Raw genomic sequence first — 20,729 nt, forward strand, 5'->3', positions numbered from 1 at the left:
CAGTTCTTGGGCCTCCCTCCTTCCCCTCCCACTCCCATCAGCCTCCGAGCCGGCGCAGTAGGCTCCTCGTTCGCGCCAGGGAAGGTCTCGCAGCTCTGAGGCGGGCCCGGTCACCCTCACGGATCAGCTCTCGGCCTCGGCCTGCCAGTCGCTGCTAGCGGCGCGGTTGTCTTGCGTCTCTCGTACTCCTCTTCCCCTTTAGCCCCTACGCGGCTTGACGGGAGCAATGCCCCGTTATTGCGCCGCGTTTAGCTGTAAGAACCGCCGAGGACGAAACAATAAAGACCGGAAACTGAGTTTCTACCCGTAAGTTGTCCCCCTGAAACAAGCGCCTTCCAATCTCCTCCGCCTTCCTGGGGGAGGGCGCCGGCGCCTGAGGCTGGTGTTGGCGTTCGGTCTCTCGTGCGCTCGCTCTTCTCTCTCTCCTCCCTTCTGGCCTTCTCTTTTGGTACCTGATGAAACCTAGTGGCTTGATTGCGTTTTGGTCCCCAGCCGAAGGAGCGACTGACGGCAGCCTCGCGGGGCTGTTGCAACCGGGCTGTAAGAGGCTTTTGAGGAGCGTCACTTTCAAGCTGCCCCTTTCCCACCCCCACCCCACCCCCGCCTAAAGAACGCGCTTCCCCTTCTTTGCTCTCAGACTGGCCTTGCGGAGCCTAGGATAACCCTCCCCCACCCCCATCCCGCGAGTAAGAAGGTCTCCAATCAAATGTGTCCAAGCGCATTACCATTTACAGAGCGCTTTGACGTATCTCATTTCATCCACACAACATAATAGCTGTGAAGCTACCCGGGCAGGAACTGTAGGAGGTTCCCTAATGTAGATGAGGAAACTGAGGCACGGGATAGAAGCCAGGTAAAGGCTACCATCCCTGCAAGTTGTGGAACGTCTTGAGGCTCCCAGTCCATAGCTTTTCCCCTTCTGTTCCATGATGAGACTGGTGGAATATTGTCAAACTAAAAACTTGACTTGTATCAAAAAATATAAAGTGTCGTAGCCTTTATCTCTAGGAGGATCGTACATCGTGTTCCTCTTGGTATGGCTCCCAGGACTACATTTGATGTAAACACATTATGCTTTGGGAGCTCAGTGAAGCCGCAGAGCAAATTTGACTGTTAAATACTGTAGCTAGTTGCCTTTCTTTGTTTTAATTAGCTATTTGAGGCTTAATTGTTGAATATAGTAGAAACTAGTAGCGGTAAATATCAACAGTGTGGACTTTAGTGATCCAAATTGTACTTGAGGACACCCGCTAAGGAGATCAGATTAATACTAATATTCTCACAGGTCTTATAACCTTAAAATTTCCAAAGATTTTTCCATACAGATAATTTCTACGTTTTTACATGTAATTTTTGGGCTCAGGAACAACATTAAGAGGCATAAGAGAAAGCAATGTAGAGGTGTTATTTGTTTACTTTTTTCTCAAGCCTTTTTTCTAGAAATGTAAAAGAGTAGGGTCAAGCTCAGGATTGCCGATTACGTTGCAGATGAAGAACCCTTGATACTTTCTTTGCGTTGAAACAGGGAAATGGTGTCATCAGATCTGTTGTAATTCTGAACTCGTCTTTAACTTTGATCTCACTATCATAACCTTATTTAATCCAGTACTGCTTTAAAGAATTGTACATACCACAAAATATAAATTATTTTACCATTAATCTTAAATATGCTATCAAAATTTAATGTACATCATTTAAGATACCATGCTATTGATAGCATTTGGCCCCAGTTCGGAGTATAACATGTATTTGAGAAAAAATTAGAACATTGAAAAGATACATGATTTATTCTTTAATGAAGTTTTTAGTTGATTATTTAACCTCACTTTGCTTTTCACTCTCCAGTGCTTGTAGACTTTGGTTGCTATTTCCTTTGTATTCTGGCGATAGAATGAAATAAAGTTATAGGATGAAAGACACAGTTTAGTCTGCCAGTCAGCCAGTAAACATTTATTAGCACCTACTGTATGGCTGGTACTGTACTAAGCACTGGAGATAAAAAGAAAGGCAAAAAGAGTCCCTGCTCTCTGGGAACTTGCTGTCTAATGGGGAGACAACATGCAAACAACTATGAACAAGCAAGCTTTATACAGGATAAAGTTGAAATAATAAACAGAAGGGAAGGCACTGAAATTAAGGGGAATCTGGAAAAGCTTCCTGTAGAAAGTGGGATTTTAGCTAGGACTTGAAGGAAGCCAAGAAGCAGAGATGAGAAAGGAGAATATGGAAGGCATAGGAGAAAGCTGGTGAAAATGCCTGGAATCTGCTGATGGAATGTCTGGAAAAGCAAGGAGGCCAGTGTCTGTGGAGCACTTGGAAGATGGGGATGTTGGTGGAAGAGTATAAGGTGAAAGAAGATTGGAAAGATAGATGGGAGGTCAGATTATGAATGCCAGAGGATTTTGTATTTGATCTGATCCTGGAGGTGATAGGGAGCACTGGAGTTAATTTAGTAGGGGGGTGACATTGTCAGATAAGTATGTAGCATTGTTATTAGAGCATTGGCCTTAGAGTCAGAAATAATAGGGTTTGATTCCTGCCTCAAGCATTTTCTAGCTTTGTGTCTTTATCAAGTCACAACCTCTCAGATCTTCAGCTTCCTTAGTTGTAAAATGGGAAAAAACAATTGTAGAATTTATCTCATACTGTTATTGCAAGCATCGAATGAGATAAAATTGATATCCAATGATTTTCAAATCCTAAAGCAGTATGTAAATGTCAGTGAATGTAGACAACTTTGATTCCTAATCATATCACCATCACTGCCATTTTAGTTTTTAAGTGTTGGTAAATTAAGGATCAATCCTACTTCTTTCTTTATATATGTTTTACACATAAATAGCAATATTTGCAAATCATTTAGGTGCTTGCAAGACAGGTGCATCTTTTTTGTTATTGTTATAGTATAAACTTTATAATATGTATGGCGTATAGTAATTGTTGCTATTAGCCAGAGACTGATTCTAGAATAGCCCAACCCCTGTTATCTCCAGAGTACTTAGAAAGTTATTCCCATCCTCCCTTCAAACCTAAAACATTCCAAAGGAAATTATTTAAGTTCATTTTATTTTAAAGTTAAATATAGTTATATATAACTTTTAGGAACAAGGAAGCCACTGAATCACATGGAAATAAGCTGTCAGCTGTCCTGAAAGATTAGGAATCACTGATTGGGAAGCTGTAGTTGGGAATATATTACGTAGATGTTAGGTTACTTATATGTGGTATATTTCAAGATGATGCATCTAGGTGGCACAGTGGATAGAGTGAGGGGTCTGGCAACTTACCTTCCTGAGGTCAGATCCAGCCTCAGACACTTACTAGCTATGTAACCCAGGACAAGTCACTTAATTCTGTTTGCCTCAGGTTCCTCATTTGTCAAATGAGCTGAAGAAGAAAATGGCAAACCACTCTAGTATCTTTGCAAAGAAAACCACAAATGGGGTCAAGAATCAGACACAACTGAATCATTTATTTCAAGATGGGTTTTTCTTTAGTATAGTGTTTTACACATAATCCAGGATGGGTCACTGTAGCTCCAATCATAGGACATGCCTTGATAATTGTAAACATACCATGTAAATTGCATGAATTCATTGCAGTGGTTGTATAGTAAAGAAGGGGTAAGCCCTAGTTCTTTCTAAACTTCAGCTTTAAAAGCCCAGAAACTCAATATTCAGTTTATTCAATTCAGCAAGCATTAAGTAATCGTCCAGGGTAATTAGACCATAGGAAAATTGGATTGCATTGCTCTAAACTCAACAGAAGACAGATTTATTATCAGGATGTCAGTTTATTAATTTAGTGTGTGAATTACGTCTATCACAAAAGACCTAAAAATATGCATTGGTCAAGGCAAGCTCATTCAAAGTATCATGATATCTGGAAACCTAATCAATAAATTGGTTAGTAAACGTTGGAATCATGGAGCAAAATCGTAAAGGTATATTTTCACTTAGCTATTAACCTAAGTCAGCCTTCTCAATTCTAGGCATGTGACTGTCACTCATCTCCACTAGTCATGACATGCTTTCTTCATAGAGTTCTAGAAACAAATTGCTATGTTTAGTAATCCCAGAGATTCTCACTCCTGGTTTGTTCAAGAACATTAACATTTTTTTCAATGATAAAAACACTCTAGGGATCCCCAGTTTTTTCCATCCTTTACTAATGCCCTAAATGGTCAAAAAGTGCTGGTTAAAGGGACTGTGGTGCAGAGGAAAGAACAGCGAATTAGTATTAGTGAACCACTTACTCTTATTTGCTTAATTTGTGAAGTGAGAGAGTTGGACTAAATAAGACTGAGGTCCATTCAAACTCTTACATATGAACCACATATTACCAGCAAGGCCTTTGGTAACCCAGGAAGAAGAGTTGCAAATAAGTGAAAGTTCGCTTTTCTTTTAGGATTACTTTCAAGTTTCAGTTATTGCATTTAAGCACATGTTTCAAAGAAACTCTAGGCCCAACTCACTAACTGCTATCTCCCTTGCAATACTGGAGTTGCTTTGAGGGACCCAACAGTCCAACAACTCCCATCTTAATTCTATTAATCATCTACTATGTCCTGAGCATTGTACTAGGTAGCTAGGGTTAGAGAGTAGGGAAGAAATGCAAACATTAAATAAGAGGTGGCCTGTGCCATCATGAAGCAGTCTCAAAAGAGGAGCCACCTGATATATAAACAGCTATAATACAATAGAATATAAGCATATGGGATTTGGTTCAAAGCATGGTCCAAGAAAAGAAATGTCATTTCTGACTGAGAGTGAGTTGAAGAATAATCAGGGAATTAGAGGTTTCTTGGAAGAGGTAAAATTTGAACAGGATCTTGAAAATTAGGTAAGATTTCCAGCAAAGATGGTAGGAAATATATTTCCAAGCATGAAGAAAGGTATAGGCAAAGACACAGGTGGGAAAAGACACCTAGGCTAATACCGTCAATTTACAAATTAATACTGAGGTCCAGAGTGGTTAAGTGATTAATCCAAGATCTTATAGGTATAGTAAATGGGAGAGATGTGATTTAAATTCTGGGCCTCTGAATCCAAATCCAGTGCTCTTTTCACTGCACCATGCATAAAGAATTTGGATTACATGGTATTCGGGTAGTAATTAACCAGCACAGCATTTTGAGCCCAGAAAAAACATGATCAAATCTATTTGGCATCAGTATGATTGGTATATTGGCAGGAGACCAGTAAGGAAGATACTGTAGTAAGATGGTAATGGGCAGTAAAGTCTTATGTCCATCTCTGGTGGTAGTGGAAACAGAAAGGAGGATATCTAAGAAATTTCAGAGTTGGAATAAAGAGTTCTTTGCAACTGATTGTCTGTGACAGGTATGGGAGAGGGAAAAGTTTCAAGCATTCATAACTTGGTAAATAATGGTGCCATTGACAGAATCAGGAAGCCAAGAGGATGAGGCTGTTTACCATAAGGAAAGAGATAGACCAAAGGTGGACATGAATTCTGACCATATACTCTTCCCCCATCCATTCAAACAGTGACAAACAGTTGGTTTCTTTAATTTAACCCTTTTCTACTGGCATGACAGTAGCTATTTCAAAGCAGAGAATAAAGGTAGGTATTGATTTAGGAACAGATTGTTCAGTGCACAGTTTCCCTATTTTCGGTGCAAACTCTGCATCTAGGCAAATTCACATGTAGTAATAGTTGTCTCAAGTTAAGATAGCCAAAATGTGGCTATCAGATTAGCAACAGCAAATCCAGTTCCTAAAGTTTGGTGCTAGTAAGAAAATAAATGTAACTCTCATCATCTAATTTTATATACCTGTGTGCACATTAAATACACCTGTACATTACTCTTAAAACTTAGTAATAAAGATACTTTTTTTGCTTCTAATGGTCTCTTATTTGGTATAGTGATTCATTAAGGATATATTTGTTGCTTTTTTAGGAGTTATCTGAGGCAAATGGTCCAGTTTAATAAGATAAGCTGTTACTTAAGTTGATCCAACCTAGGGCTTTAGAGAAATTCATTCGTTCAATAAATATTTAAGTATATGCATTCTACAAGAAATCTTTGGCAGATGTCTCGTACTTCCTAGCTAAAGTTATACTAAGTTTACAGAAAAAGTCTTCACGAAATCCTTATTCACTTTTAAAATGTAATAACTGATAACAGATTTTGGCTGTGGAAACAATGTTGTGTAAGGAAGGGATTAGGTTCTAGTGTCAAGAGCTCTCATTACCATGAGCCTGACTCTCAATAGGCCTACACTTAGGGGAAAGGATGCTCTGATGATAAGGAAAGCCTCCCAGAGATTTTGTTGAGTGGGAGAAAGGATGGGAATTCTGAGAGTTTGAGCTAGACTGGGAATGAAAAGTCAAATAGCTTGTTTAACTGGAGGTAGGAAGCCAGGATAAAGTAGAATGAGAGTACTAAGTGAGGAAAGCTATATAGATAGTGATATCCCAAAGGGAGAGGTTCTTTCGGGATATCAGTCTTTCCTAGCTGTAGCAATCAGAGCTACCTTGCAAGATTATGCCATCTTAAAGGGGTGGCAGCAGAAGATCATTTTGTGAATGTTCATAAATAGACACCTCTGTAACATTTGTCTTAGGGGCTCTATATTTTATGAACATTATCACAATAATAAGAACTTAGGATGTTGTGATGAAAAATATATTTAACAGTTGTTAAAATTTGAAACTTTAAAAGTGGTAGTAATATGTTTCCTCTCAGAATTTATCACAAGCTAAATTCAGCTGATAAAACATACTGTACATGATAAAAGCGTGCTAATAACAAGTACCAGATGTTCAGGAACTATCTTTTTAAAAGTCTTTTCTAAATAATTTACTTTGCTTTTATACCAAAAAGTATCAAAACCTGGTGCCATGTGTTTACTTTTCTAAAATAAATCTTGACCTGTATCAAACTAATCTCCTTTAGAACTTGTGTTTGTATGTATGTGTGTGTGAGAGAGATGTATTTGCACCTGCCTTTATATATGTTCATATATACACGTTTGTGCATGTATATGCATATATGTGTGTATATGTATACATGTATATATGTATATGCATATGTGTTTATATTTAACAGTAGCTTTGACAAGCATTTTCAAAAGGTTAATTGAAATCTGAAATTTATAATGAAATTCAAAAAAAGATGTATGGTTTTTCACAGTCAATCCTAGCATTTTCCACCCATGAGGTTTTTTTGTGAGCGCATAGAATGTGGCAAAACTGGTGAAACATAGTTTTTCCTGTTGCTAATAAAAGGATCATAGTAGCTCCCTCATTTTATAGATGAGGAATCTGAGGCCCAAGAAAATTAAGTGACTTGCCCAAGGTCACATACATGGTATGAGTTAGAAGTAGGATTTGAATGCAGATCATCTGAGTTTAGAATCCATGCTTTTTCTCTTCAATTCCAGGTTTCCTCTCCATGACAAAGAGAGACTTGAAAAATGGTTGCGGAATATGAAACGTGACACGTGGGTTCCCAGTAAATACCAGTTCCTGTGCAGTGACCATTTTACTCCTGACTCTCTTGACATCAGATGGGGCATTCGATATTTAAAACAAACTGCTGTACCAACAATTTTTTCTTTACCTGAGGACAGTCAGGTAATATTTTCTCTTTCTTTGGGAGGAATTGAAAAGGTGGCTGAGGTTGTCAGAGAAGGAGGAGTAAGATTATTGTTTACTTACCTTATAGGTAATCCTACATATCTTGTGATGAAGTGTGGAGACAAAATTAGTAAAAGAAAAATACTAATTTTTACAAAATAAATACCTCACCTAAGAAATGCGGGGATAATGTATTTGTTGCTGTTGTTTTTCATTTAATTATAATACTTTTCATTTAAACTATGGCACAAAGGTTGGCATTAAGAAAAGTATATTTCATAGTAATATCCCACCCAAAAAAGGATGAGTTTTCTAAAGCGTGTACATATATATAGAAAGCATCTTTTTTTCCTTTATGATGACAATACATTTTTTTTAATTCATGCAGAAATTCAACAGCTCAAATAATTTAAGGAGATTTAGCCCTAAGGATAACACTAAAAGTGAATGAGATTCCATTATTAACTACTTGCCTGATGATTCCTGATGTTTGCCTAAGTTAGTTTATTCCAAAGACAATCAGAGGATTTTAAAGTAATATTTAACTTGCACTTCTAGATTTAAGTAGTTTACTATATTTATCTGTTCTTTTCCATACATGAAAATTTTTTAAAATATCTTGAACATTTCAAATATTAACTAAGTCACTAGGTATTTAGTAGAATATTTTTAAGTGTTGATAAATTTTTCTTTGACAATGTACTTTTTGATGTTATTTTTCATAAAATAAGCAGTGTTTATTGTTTAGTTCAATAAACTTTGAAAAATGAACTTGCTGAGTTTGAAAATACTGTTTTCTAGGAAAAAGACCATGCAAAAAATAAGCCTCAGAAAAAAAAAGCAGAAGATGAGAAAGAAATATGCTTAATGGTAAAGTCAGAAGAATTATCTGCACAAATGGAACCAAAGAAAAATATAGTAAGCGCAGAAAAATTTGATGAAAGTACAAATTTACTTTATTCATCTTCTTTGTGTGAACCACTACAAAAGGATAAGCTACCAGTTGCTAGTATGGAAAATCCACATAATGGCACATTAACTATAAATTCTTCCATTCCACAATGTATTGAAAAGCCAAAACCTGTTTTAGAAAGCGCAGTTGTCCAGGATATAGAAGTTAGTAGCTATCATACATCTCTTGAGAACCTCGTAAATACTACAGCTGCTACTTTGAATGTCTCAAATCCAGAGCATGTGCAACTCTCTGTGGAACCCAGTAATGTAGTTGAAACAGCTATAGACCATCTCTGTAATCCAGATATCACAGATATTTCTGTGTCAACACAGGAAAATACTGTCTTACTAAGTACAATTACTCAGACAATTGAAGAGCTGAACACAGACGAAGAATCAGTTATTACCATTCTAGTGCCTGCTGAAAGCTCTAAGCCATCCACCAGTTCAGTCATGCCAACAGAACAAGAGAGCATAGATGTAGAAGATGTAGATGTTGAAGATTCCTTATACGACGACACAGACTATGGAATTGAAGTACTACAAACTGAGCATTCTTATTGCAGGCAAGATATTAACAGGGAACTTCTTTGGCAAAAAGTTACTAAACTACATTCAAAGATAACCCTTCTTGAACTACAAGAGCAGCAAACTCTAGGAAGACTCAAATCTCTAGAAACTCTTATAGGACAGCTAAAACAAGAAAACTTGCTATCTGAAGAAAAACTCAAGATTGTAGAAAACTGTTTCACAACATTTGAAGTTACTATGATAGAATAAAACTTTTTAGAAGCCATGATTTTATATAAGATTATTACAAACTCTTTGATTATCCCTGGGTTGTTTACAAAGTGATCTATTTTCCAGCATGAATCTCATATTCTTAATGACATTTATGAAAATACAATGTCATAGAATACAATGTCATAGAAGGCCTCTTGTTTTCACAAAATCCAGAATTAGGAAATTGCCCTTTAAAGTGATTAGCTAAGAAGCATAGGGAGCGAAACTAGAAAAAAAAATTTAAATATTTGTATTTTTAGCCCAAGGAAGCACTTGTGACAAATGCTGTCGTTTTATCCTATTACTCCATATTGATGTTAACATAGTGGAGGGGCACATCTTATGGTAATTTATGTAATAATGAATTGATTGTAAAATATGGCTGAATCCTAAAGAAAGTGAGAAGATGGGAGTGAGTAAACCTGTGATGTCACACAGTTTTCTATTGGCTAGCTGTGTAAAGTTGGGAAAATCACACCTGTTTTAGGTATTTCATCAGTAAAATAAGGGAATTAGATCAGGAGATCTTGTCAGCTCTAAAATTCTGTTTCTGTGAGACCTTTCCCTACTTAAGAGCATTATAAACAGAGATCTATTTCAAAGACATTTTATGACGTGTCTTGATCATAGTTATTGCTTATGTTGTCTGGATAGCCTAAGTATTCAGTTCTATAAAAATTCCTGTGTGGTTTGACCTTTCAACTGCAATTCACTTCTATAATAAAGTGTGCCCCAGGATTGTTTTTGTTTTCATTTGAACTGCATTGTAAACTGGGCACTGCCCAATTGTGTTCTTAGGACGAGATTCTCTTAAACTTTAAGGATTACTTCTTGAGTTATAAATATATCTTGTGTGGTTGGCCATTACAGTAGTCTTCTAGGAGCTTTATAAAAGAATACGAGCTGTATCCTTATACTTCATAAATACAAGGGATAAATTAATAAATGGAAAAAATTCTAAAACACAATTTTCATAATACTCATTCCACAGTATTCCTTAATGAGTATTATTGGCTTTTTTAAAATTACTTGTGTGTTGGGTATTCCAAAAAATGTTTTTGTTTCTGGGAATATCAGTATAATAATGAACATCATTCCCACTCATCTGCATTTTGATTTGTTGTGTTTAGCTTGTAATCAAGAAATTTTAAAGAAATTGATAAAATACATTAGGAAATGAAATTGAAAGGAAAGAATCATACAAATAAAAATTGCTTTTAGATAGCATGAGAAAATTAGCAGAAAAAACTAAAGAATGTAGTGACTTGAAAGAAATAACTGAAAACTTGAAAAATAGTTGATGTACTCTGAAATTAGTAGTCACCTTGATTGATAAATGTTAATGAAGGACTATCCATAACAGTAGGAAGTATAGTATATTTTATTTTGGAAGGCAAATAATTACTTTTGTCCCCTCTAGCCCCATAAATTCTATTATCATTTTCCAACAGATAATTTCTTAGTTATCTTTTTCTTAGGCTGGTGTTAAAATTTTACATTGTCTTAAATATTTACCAATTGACAGTAAATGAAGGTGGCCTGGAATTGTGTGGAGTGATATAGAGAAAGCTAATCTGAATTTTAAAATATGATATCTACTGAGAATGTCAGTAACTAAAAAAGATTTTTTTTTAAAAGGTGGTGTATTAATGCTGTTCCCTTTCATTTAAAACTTAGTGGAATATGAAACATCTTGCTGTGCTGGATGAAAATGAGAGCATGATTTTTTTTCCCTGCAATCATAACCAAGTAATGTTACAAAGTTAGCAGTTCTCAATTTTAGTCAAGATAGACTATAATTAATTGTTTATGCAGAGGGATAGATTATTGGGGGGGGTTGTTGTTGTTTTTGTTTTCAGAAATAAGTTTGGTTAAATAGAAATATTACCTAAAAAGAACTTGGGACTATTAGGTATTATCCTTGGCTTTTGTTTTCCCTTTTGTGTGTTTGTCTTAGTAGCACAGGAAATCCTCATCTGCAAGCAGGCTGTGTTCCAAAAGTTGATTTATAATTTGGTTGTTTGGATATTATTAGAAGCCATTTTTAAAAGAAATAGTGTTACAAGGTTCCCAGGCTTGCTGATAAAATCTTATTTAAACAGAAGTACAAGACTGCACATTTGTACTAAAGAAAAAAATAAAAATTCTACTCATTAAAACAAAAAAGAATGATAAACTAATTTTTATTTATCTTGAGTGCTCATGCTTGAAAAATAAACAAATTTAAGTAGGAAAAGAGAGGGAAGTAGATGGAGTCTATAGACTGTATTACAAGAGTTATATAGGTTGGTGGCAATGATATGATGATTAATTTTTCTCTTCAACTCATCAGCTACAATTGAGATCATTCTTAGCTTATAAAAGGAGATAAAAAAGTTTTCCAGAGGTAAATAGAAAAGAGATAAGGAGCTAGAGTGAAAAAAAGATCTATATGTGGAATAAAATTTGCCTGAGGTCAAATTGTTCATGGCAAAAGCCAGATGGGAAGAAATGTAACATGTTTATAACTTAGGTCTTCCTGAGTTGGGGGAAGGGAAATCAGACAATCTCCCATACTTACCACAGAGTGCCACTGCTGGCCTTTGACAGCCTTGTTGGCTATAATGGCTGGGAGAGAAGGGAGACAGCATACAACCTGCCATATATATGTTAGGTTCATAGATCAAAGGTTTGTAACTCGTGTAAAACTTATATGTTTCTTATTGAATTTAAAATATGGATTTTTATACAGGATTGTCTTTTAGTTGAAATGTTAAATATTAGGAAATACAGATGTAATAACTCTAATACATTTGTGACAGAAAAAATAAATTTTGTAAAGCAATTCTGAAAATTTTAATGCATTTTGGATTTCTAAATCTATATTAGGTAGAACTTGTAGAGTAAAGAAGAGCATTCTTCATCTTCCCCAAAAAATGTTTCCTGGTTTTTGGTTTTTTTGTTTTTTTTTTTATTGTGATCTCCTCTATAAGTTACCAGTTGTGATTATTACACAACAAAGTATGCATGAGACACAATTAAGAATATTATTGTCTGTTATCTCAGAGTTTTGGAATTTTAAACTTAAAATGGGCCTATTATTGAAATGTTGGGCTTCTCTTTCCTCCTACGTCCTTTCCACACATCTCAGGTGATCAAGAGAACAAAATTCTAATCATTTGCCCACTAGTTTTTACTTGATAGTGTCTTCCCTAAGGCACCGATTACCTTCCTGGCATACTAAATTAAGCTAGACAGACTAAAAGAAAACTCTTTATTGAATATTCCTGAGTCATTATCCTTGAAGAATCTGAACCAAACCAGCTCCTTAATTTTACTCTCTGATTCGTCTGTCTTTCAGAGCCAATAACACTTCGTTTCATTTTTCTGTTTCCCTGGCTAACCCCTGATTTTTTTTCTAATCCTTTTTTTCTTTCCTTCATCTGAATAGATTGTTCTATTTTCCCTCATTCCTTCCAGATGTCTCATTTCCAATCATGTGATGCCTCCAATAAAAGAAAACGAGGATGGTTACCACTCATACCTCCCCTAGCTCAAAGTATTATTATGCCTATTTCAGGTGTGTTTGTTCATATTGTATATTCACCTTTTTGAAAAAGTCACAGGGGCTGGGTGATGCAGTAGATAGAGCACCAGCCCTGAAGTCAGGAAGACCTGAGTTCAAATCCAGCCTCAGACCAAACACTTGACACTCACTGTGTGACCCTGGACAAGTCACTTTACCCCAATGGCCTTAAAAAAAAAAAAAAAGTCATACAACCTATTTTGCATTTCTGTGGGTATCTTACTAACTCTTCTCAATTGGCCTTACAGGCATTCACCTTTCCACAAAGATGTGAAGCTTGTCACATGCCCAGAGGATATAGGATATACTCTGTTGTCCCATATTCCTTCTCAAGATTTTCTTTTTTGTTTTTCTATTTAATATTTTACTTTTCCCCCAGTTACATGTAAAAACAATTTTCAACATTTGGCCTTTAAAATTTTTTGAGTTCCCAAATTCTCTCCTGCCTTCCCTCTCATCCCTGCCTCCTGTCCCCTTCTCTCCCCTCCACATTGAGAAGGCAAGCAATTGGATAACAGGCTATTCATAAACATTCATGGGCAACATTTCCGTATTAGTCATGTTGTGAAAGAAGGAGATGGATAGCATTTTTCATCATAAGTCCTTCAGAATTATCTTGGATCATGGTATTGCCGAGAATAGCTAAGTCATTCACAGTTGATCATCCTACAATATTGCTGTTACTGTATAAAATGTTCTGGTTCTGATCATTTTACTTTGCATCCATTCATGTAAGTTTTTCCAGATTTTTCTGAGAACATCTTGCTCCTCATTTTTTATAGCACAATAGTATCCCACCGCAATCATATACAGCAGCTTGTTCTGCCATTCCCTAATTGATGGGCGTCCCCTCAATTTCTAACTCTGTGCCACCACAAAAAGAGCTGTTATAAATATTCTTGTACATGTAAGTCGCTTTCCTTTTTTTTCTTTTCTTTTTTTTTTGATCTCTGGGATGTAGACCTAGTAGTAGTATTGCTGTGTCAAAGGTATGCCTGGTTTTATAGCCCTTTGGGCATAGTTCCAAGTTGCTCTACAGAACAGATGAATCAGTATACAACTTCACCAGTAGTCTGTTAGTGTTTCAATTTGTCATTTTCCTTTTCTGTAATATTAGCTAATCTGATGGGTATGGGACAGTAGTTCAGAGTTGTTTTAATTTACATTTCTTAATCAGTAGTAACCTAGCATTTTTATATGACTACACCTTTGATTACTTCATCTGAAAACTGCCTGTTCGTATCCTTTGACCATTTTTCAATTGAGAAATGGCTATTATTTCTATAAATTTGACTCAATTCTCTATTTATTTGAGAAATGAGGTCTTTATCAGAGAAACTTGCTGTAAAAAATTTTTTTCACAGTTAAAATTACTATGTATTTTCCTTCCCCTGTTTATCCTACTTTCTCTTCACCCTGTTCATTCTCAAAAGTGTTTTGCTTCTGACTTTTACCTTCCCCAGTTCACTCTCCCTTCTATCAGTGCCACCCCTCCCCTTTTCTTATTTCTTTTCCCTCCTTCTTTCCTGTATGATAAGATAGATTTCTGTGCCCAACTGAGTGTGTGAATTATTCCCTCTTTGAATCAATTTCAATGAAGGTAAAGTTTACAGACTCCCTCCCAACTCCTCCATCTTTCCCTCCACTGTAAAATCTCATTGGTTCTCTTTTTATGTCAGATAATTTACCCCATTCTACCTCTCCCTTTCCCCTTCTCCCAGTGCATTCCTCTTTCTTACCCCTTAATTTTATTTTTTAGACATTCAACTCATACCTATGCCCTCTATCTCCGTGTATACCTTCTAACAGCCCTGATGAGAAAATTTTTGGGAGTTATAAAGTATCATTTTTATATGTGGGAATGTAAAGAGTATAACCTTATTGAATCCCTTATGATTTCTCTTTCCTGTTTACGTTTTTATGCTCCTGTTGAGTCTTGTATTTGAAAGTCAAATTTTCAATTCAGCTCTGGTCTTTTCATCAGGAATGCTTGAAAGTTCTCTATTTCATTGACTATCCATTTTTCCCCCTGAAGGATTATACTCAGTTTTGCTGGGTAGGTGATTCTTGGTTGTAATCCTAGTTCTTTAGCCTGAATCACTGAATGGGTGTTGCCTCAAACTGAGACCTGTTAAAGACCTTAGCCAAAAAAGGCCAAGGTCTCCCACTGCATCCAGGGCCATCTCCAGTTCTGATCTTTATCTTGCCACTGGACCCAAATGGCTCTGGAGGACAAAGTGAGGCTAGTGATTTTGCATAACCCTCCCTCACTTAAATCCAATTCACTTGCATGTTATGGCATCACCTCCCTGATGTATGGTCCTCTTCAAGAATGAAGGACAAACAACAACAGCTCTTTTGCCCTCCAGAAATCATATTCCATGTCTTCTGTTCCTTTTACATAGAAACTGCTAGATCTTTTGTTATCCTTACTGTGGCTCCACAGTATTTTAATTGTTCCATTTTGGCTGTTTGCAATGTTTTCTCCTTGACCTCTGGCATTTAGCTATAATATTCCTAGGAGTTTTAATTTTGGGATCTCTTTCAGGAGATGATTGGTAGATTCTTTCAATTTCTATTTTACCCTCTGGTTCTAGAATATCAGCACAGTTTTCTTGATAATTTCTTGAAAAATGGTATATAGGCTCTTTTTTTGATCATAACCTTCAGGTAGTCTAGTAATTCTTAAGTTATCTCTCCTGAATCCATTTTCCAGATCACTTCTTTTTGCAATGAGATGTAGAGGGTCGGCCTTAAGAGTCCGATATGGGTTTAAGATCCAGGACAGAGTTTGACTTTTGCCCAGGCTTAAACCCAAAGGGCTCAATCTTTTAAGAACCAGGGCTCTCCAAATCTCCCCCTGCTAGGAGGCTCTTGAGACATTCCTTCTCACTCTTTGAACCTTAGATTTACATATTCACTCCTCTATACAGGCGCACCAGGAAAAAGCCTTGGAATTAACTCTATCTAGGAACTCTGATAACGAGGAAATGTATGTTGTCATATCCTTAGCAGATGTTTTGGGGAGTGTCTCACAGGAAGCACTTTTTGAAGTTTGGATAGATTTTCTCTATATATCCTGTACCCTTCGATGAATAAACTGAGTAAGTCTCTGCTGCTCGGCCTGGCCCACGTCTCACGTTTATTTTGCACCTTTCCGTTCGGTGTACTATCTGGTTGCGGGCAACAATGAGATAGTTCACATTTTCTTCTTTTTTTTCATCCTCTTGATTTTGTTTTACTGTTTCTGGATGTCGCATAGTCATTAGCTTCCACTTGCTGAGTTCTAATTTTTAAGGAATTATTTTCTTCAGTGTGCTTCTATACCTCATTTTCCATTTGGCCAATTCTATTTTTTAAGCGGTTCTTCTCCTCTGCAAATTTTTGAATGTCTTTTTCCATTTGGCCAATCTTGCTTTTCAAAACTTTCTTCTCGGGGTGGAGCCAAGATGTTAGAGTGAAAGCAGTGACTTCCTTGAGCTCTCCCCAAACCCCTCCAAATACCAATAAAAAATGACTCTAAACAAATTCTAAAGCAGCAGAACCCACAAAAAGACAGAGTGAAGCAAATTTCCAGCCCAAGACAACCTGGGTGATTGATCAGAAAGATATATCGTGCCAGGCAGGTATAGGAGCTCAGTGCAGTGTGGGCATGCAGGCCTCAGAGGACTGAATCTCCATGGGCAGCTGTGGCAGATTCTAGATTCCCCACCCATGCCAAAGACAACTTAGAAGGTCAGTGGGAAAAGTCTGTTTCTGCAGTGCTGAGAGAGGAGCTAGGTTTCAAAGCCAGTTCCAGAGCACTGAGTGTGGCACCAGAGTTGTGGCTGCGTCCTGAGCTTCCGGCCCGCAGACTGAGGGGGAATCGAGTAGCTGATCAGAGGGGGACTGCAGGGATCGCTTTGCCAGTGCTGAGGTGGGAATCTCTTGCTTTGCCTGTGCTTGGATCTGGGTCACAGTTCTGGGTGGCGGTACTGGGGTGAGGAGGAGTGTTGGCATGGTGGAGCTTGTAGTGGCTATGAGGAGAAAACCCTCCTCACAGTTCCAGGACAGAAAGGAGTTCTTGTGGTCACTAATAGATCAGAGCACAGGCCAGGAAAGTAGTAAACACCTTGCCCCTTATCATACCACCTTGCAAGAACTGAAAATTTACAGGTCCCTACAAGTATCTCTGAAAACAGCTGTACAAACCCCCAAAGCTTGGGACAGTACATTGGAAGCAGATTCTTACCTTAACAAAGAGTTTAAAACTGAAGTAATTATCTGGGATCATGAGCAAGCAGCAAAAAAAGAGTCAGACTATATTGTCTTACTTTGGTGGCAAAGCAGATCTAAACATACAACCAGAAGAAGACAACAAAGTCAAACCTCCTACATTCAAAGCCTCCAAGAAAAATATGAATCATTCCCAGGCCTTGGAAGAACTCAAAAGGTATTTTGAGAAGCAAGTAAGGGAAACAGAGGAAAAACTGGGAAGAGAAATGAGAGTGATGCAAGAAAATCATGAAAAATCAACAGCTTGCTAAAGGAGACCCCAAAAAATACTGAAGAAAATAACACCTTAAAAAATAGCCTAACCCAAATGGCAAAAGAGTTCCAAAAAGCCAGTGAGGAGAAGAATGCCCTAAAAAGAAAAATTGGCCAAATGGAAAAGGAAGTCCAAAAGATTACTGAAGAAAATACTTCCTTAAAAATTAGAATAGAGCAATTGGAAGCTAGTGACTTTATGAGAAATCAAGACACTGTAAAACAAATCCAAAAGAATGAAAAAATAGAAGACAATTTGAAATATCTCATTGGAAAAACAACTGACCTGGAAAATAGATCCAAGAGAGAGAATTGGACTATCTGAAAGCCATGATCAAAAAAAGAGCCTAGACATCATCTTTCAAGAAATTGGCAAGGAAAACTGCCCTGATATATTAGAACCAGAGGGCAAAATAGAAATGGAAAGAATCCACAGATCTCTTCCTGAAAGAGATACCCAAAGGAAAACTCCTAGGAATATTGTAGCCAAATCCCAGAGTTCCAAGGTCAAGGAGAAAATATTACAAGCTGCCAGAAGGAAACAATTCAAGTACTGTGGAAATACAATCAGGATAACACAAGATTTGGCAGCTTCTACATTAAAGCACCGTAGGGCATGGAATATAATATTCCGGAGGGCAAAGGAGATAGGATTACAACCAAGAATCACCTACCCAGCAAAACTGAGTATAATCCTTCAGTGGAAAAAATGGTCGTTTAGTGAAATAGAGGACGTTCAAGCGTTCTTGATGAAAAGACCAGAGCTGAATAGAAAATTTGGCTTTCAAATACAAGCCTCAAATGGAATATGAAGAGATAAGGAAGCAGTGTTCCAGAGAAAAGAAGCTGAATTATTTAACGTCTTACAAAGAATGGTATGCAGATAAAGAAGTCTTAGAAACTTCTTGAGTATAGCAGAAAAGCAGTGAAATGAACTCACAGGAATAAGAGTAAGGACAAGTTGAACACTTGTTCTGATTAAGCTATACTGAAAATTACCACTGCTTTGGCAGCTCTCAGTACTTCCATAGAGAATCTATATGGTAAAGAAAGATACAATGATGTGGCTTCTTATGCTTGCAAAGGGCAGCTAAGTTATCAACACAAAGGGCCTTACAATGGTTATAAGGTTAAGTGGATATATGAGTTGGATAATTTTAACAGTATGATTCAGCAATAGACTGAAAAAGGATTCTTCATTCTTGTCCTACATTTACCATTTGTTTGTTTGTTTTTAAACTAATGTGATTGCTGGAAAGTTAACCACACAGTAAAATTCAATTAACTAACCATTTAAAAAAAAAACCTTCTTCTCTTCATTAGATTTTTGTGCCTCTTTTACCATTTGGCCTATTCTGTTTTTAAGGCGTTATTTTCTTCAGTATATATTTTGTGCCTCCCTTATCAAGATGTTGACTCTTTTTTCATGATTTTCTTGCATCACTATCATTTCTCTTCCCAATTTTTCATCTGCCTCTCTTTCTTTATTGTTAAAATCCTTTTTGAGCCCTTCAATGGCCTAAGACCACTTCATATTTTTCTTTGAGGCTTTGGATGTAGGAGTTTTGACTTTGTTTTCTGAATTGTGTGTTTTGATTTTCCCTGTCACCACAGTAACTTTATATAGTCAAGATCTTTTTCTGCTGTTTGCTCATTTTTCCCATCGTATTTCTTGACTTTTAACTCTATGCTAAAGTGGGGCTCTGCTTCCAGAGGGGAGGGGGCACTGCCCCAGGCTTCAGATTTTTTGCACAGCTGTTTTCAGAGGTAATGCTGGCAACCTGTAAGTTTTTCATTTTTGAATGTGGTATGATCTGGTGAAAGGTGTGTTTACTACTCTCCTGGTCTGTGCTCTAGTCTGTGAGTGACCACAATCACTTTTCCACCCTGCAAGTGTGACCAGAGTCTCAGCTCCCTGCGACTGCAAGCTCTGATTTAATAGTGCTCTTCCTCTCCAGGACTGCGACCCAGATCTAGGTATGGGCAATGCATCGAAGTTCTGCCCACCAGTGCCATCAAAGGCATCCCTGTTTTCTCCTTCTGATAAGCTATCTTTGGGCTGAGAGGTCCAGAAACATGCCACTGATTCAGTTGCCCCCAAGGCCTACTTGCTGGTTCAGGGCTTGCACTGGACTGTGCTCCACTCTGGCGCAACAGACTTTTCCTGCTGACCTCATAAGTTGTTTTGTGCTGGAGATTTCACCCCATTCTTTTGTGGGTTCTGCTGCTCTAGAATTAGTTTTGAAGCATTATTTGCATTATTTAAAATTGGAGGGTTTTTGGAAGAAAGGCAAGTGAGTCCGTGCATTTTCTCTGCCATCTTGGCTCTGCCCTCCAGTGGCATATTGTACTAATTTTCACTATCCTGGACTACCTCTTTTATCCTTCTCAGCTCCTTATTCCCTATTTTTCACCCCAGTTGGAGGGATAATGTGAGTGAGTGAAAAGAGCATTAGACATGGAATTAGGGAAGACCTGAGTTTAAATCCCAGCCAAGACGCTGTATGACCTAGGGCTAGTCAGTTCACTTCCTGAGTCTTCAGTTTCCTCTTCTATTAAATGGGGTTTAAAGTATTTGTATTGTCTATTGCACAGGGCTGTTATAAGGAAAAGTATTTTGTAAATTTTTAAGTACTATTTAAATTTCAATTCAATAAACATTTGTTAAGTACCTAAATTATGTGCAAGGTACAAATTGTTCAAAGACAAAATTAAAGTAACCCCTTTAGATGAGTTTACATTCTACTGGAGCTGCTATTGTTATTAAGTGATCAGAAAGACCAAGGTCCAGGAGAAAGGGAGATATATGTGCCTGCATGTCAGGAATGAGAATTCACAAAAACCTACAGACTTTTCATCAGTAACTCTAAGTGAAATATTGAATTCCACTAACCTTCAAATTGGTTAGAATCCTTATGAATTTTTTCATTTAACTTTAACATGGTGTTAACAGTGGAAATTAGATTTAGAAAGCTAGTTCCAGCATTGTTGCTGACTCATCAATAAAAAATAGACCATTCCTTTTTCTGTGTTTTATTTTATGTGATTCATAAAATTATTATACCTTTCCCCTTCACTAGAGGTATCCTAGGATATCTCATCCTCTAAAATGAGAGGTTTATGCTAGATGGCTTCTGAGGGCCTTTCCAGTTCTAGATCTGTATGCTAGCAGAGCAAAGTGGAAACATTTTAAATTCAGGCCTAGTTAAGGACCAGCTTAGCTAAATTCAGAGAGGCTCATTATCAAAGGGTAATGAATTCTTTTTGACCCAAGACTAAGAGGGTTGTTTCTGATTTG

The 20,729-nt window shown here is 37.2% G+C and overlaps 1 protein-coding gene across 2 annotated transcripts; it reads left to right on the forward strand.

The window, feature by feature from the left end:
- The first annotated feature begins 18 nt into the window (after positions 1 to 18).
- On the forward strand, positions 19 to 20,452 carry THAP5 (THAP domain containing 5). Of its 2 annotated transcripts, none has more exons than XM_020984630.2 (3): positions 19 to 306; positions 7,407 to 7,599; positions 8,404 to 20,452. In XM_020984630.2, the coding sequence occupies exons 1-3, from the start codon at positions 227 to 229 to the stop codon at positions 9,334 to 9,336; spliced, it is 1,206 nt and encodes a 401-aa protein (XP_020840289.1). In that variant the 5' UTR covers positions 19 to 226; the 3' UTR covers positions 9,337 to 20,452. The 2 variants fall into 2 exon arrangements, with proteins under 2 accessions (XP_020840289.1, XP_020840290.1); XM_020984631.2 differs by lacking the exon at positions 19 to 306 and adding an exon at positions 371 to 540.
- Positions 20,453 to 20,729: the final 277 nt, after the last annotated feature.

The sequence above is a fragment of the Phascolarctos cinereus genome, unplaced genomic scaffold, assembly GCF_003287225.1.
Source record: "Phascolarctos cinereus isolate Bilbo 61053 unplaced genomic scaffold, phaCin_HiC Scaffold_1;HRSCAF=81, whole genome shotgun sequence".
Classification (NCBI taxonomy): Eukaryota; Metazoa; Chordata; class Mammalia; order Diprotodontia; family Phascolarctidae; genus Phascolarctos; species Phascolarctos cinereus.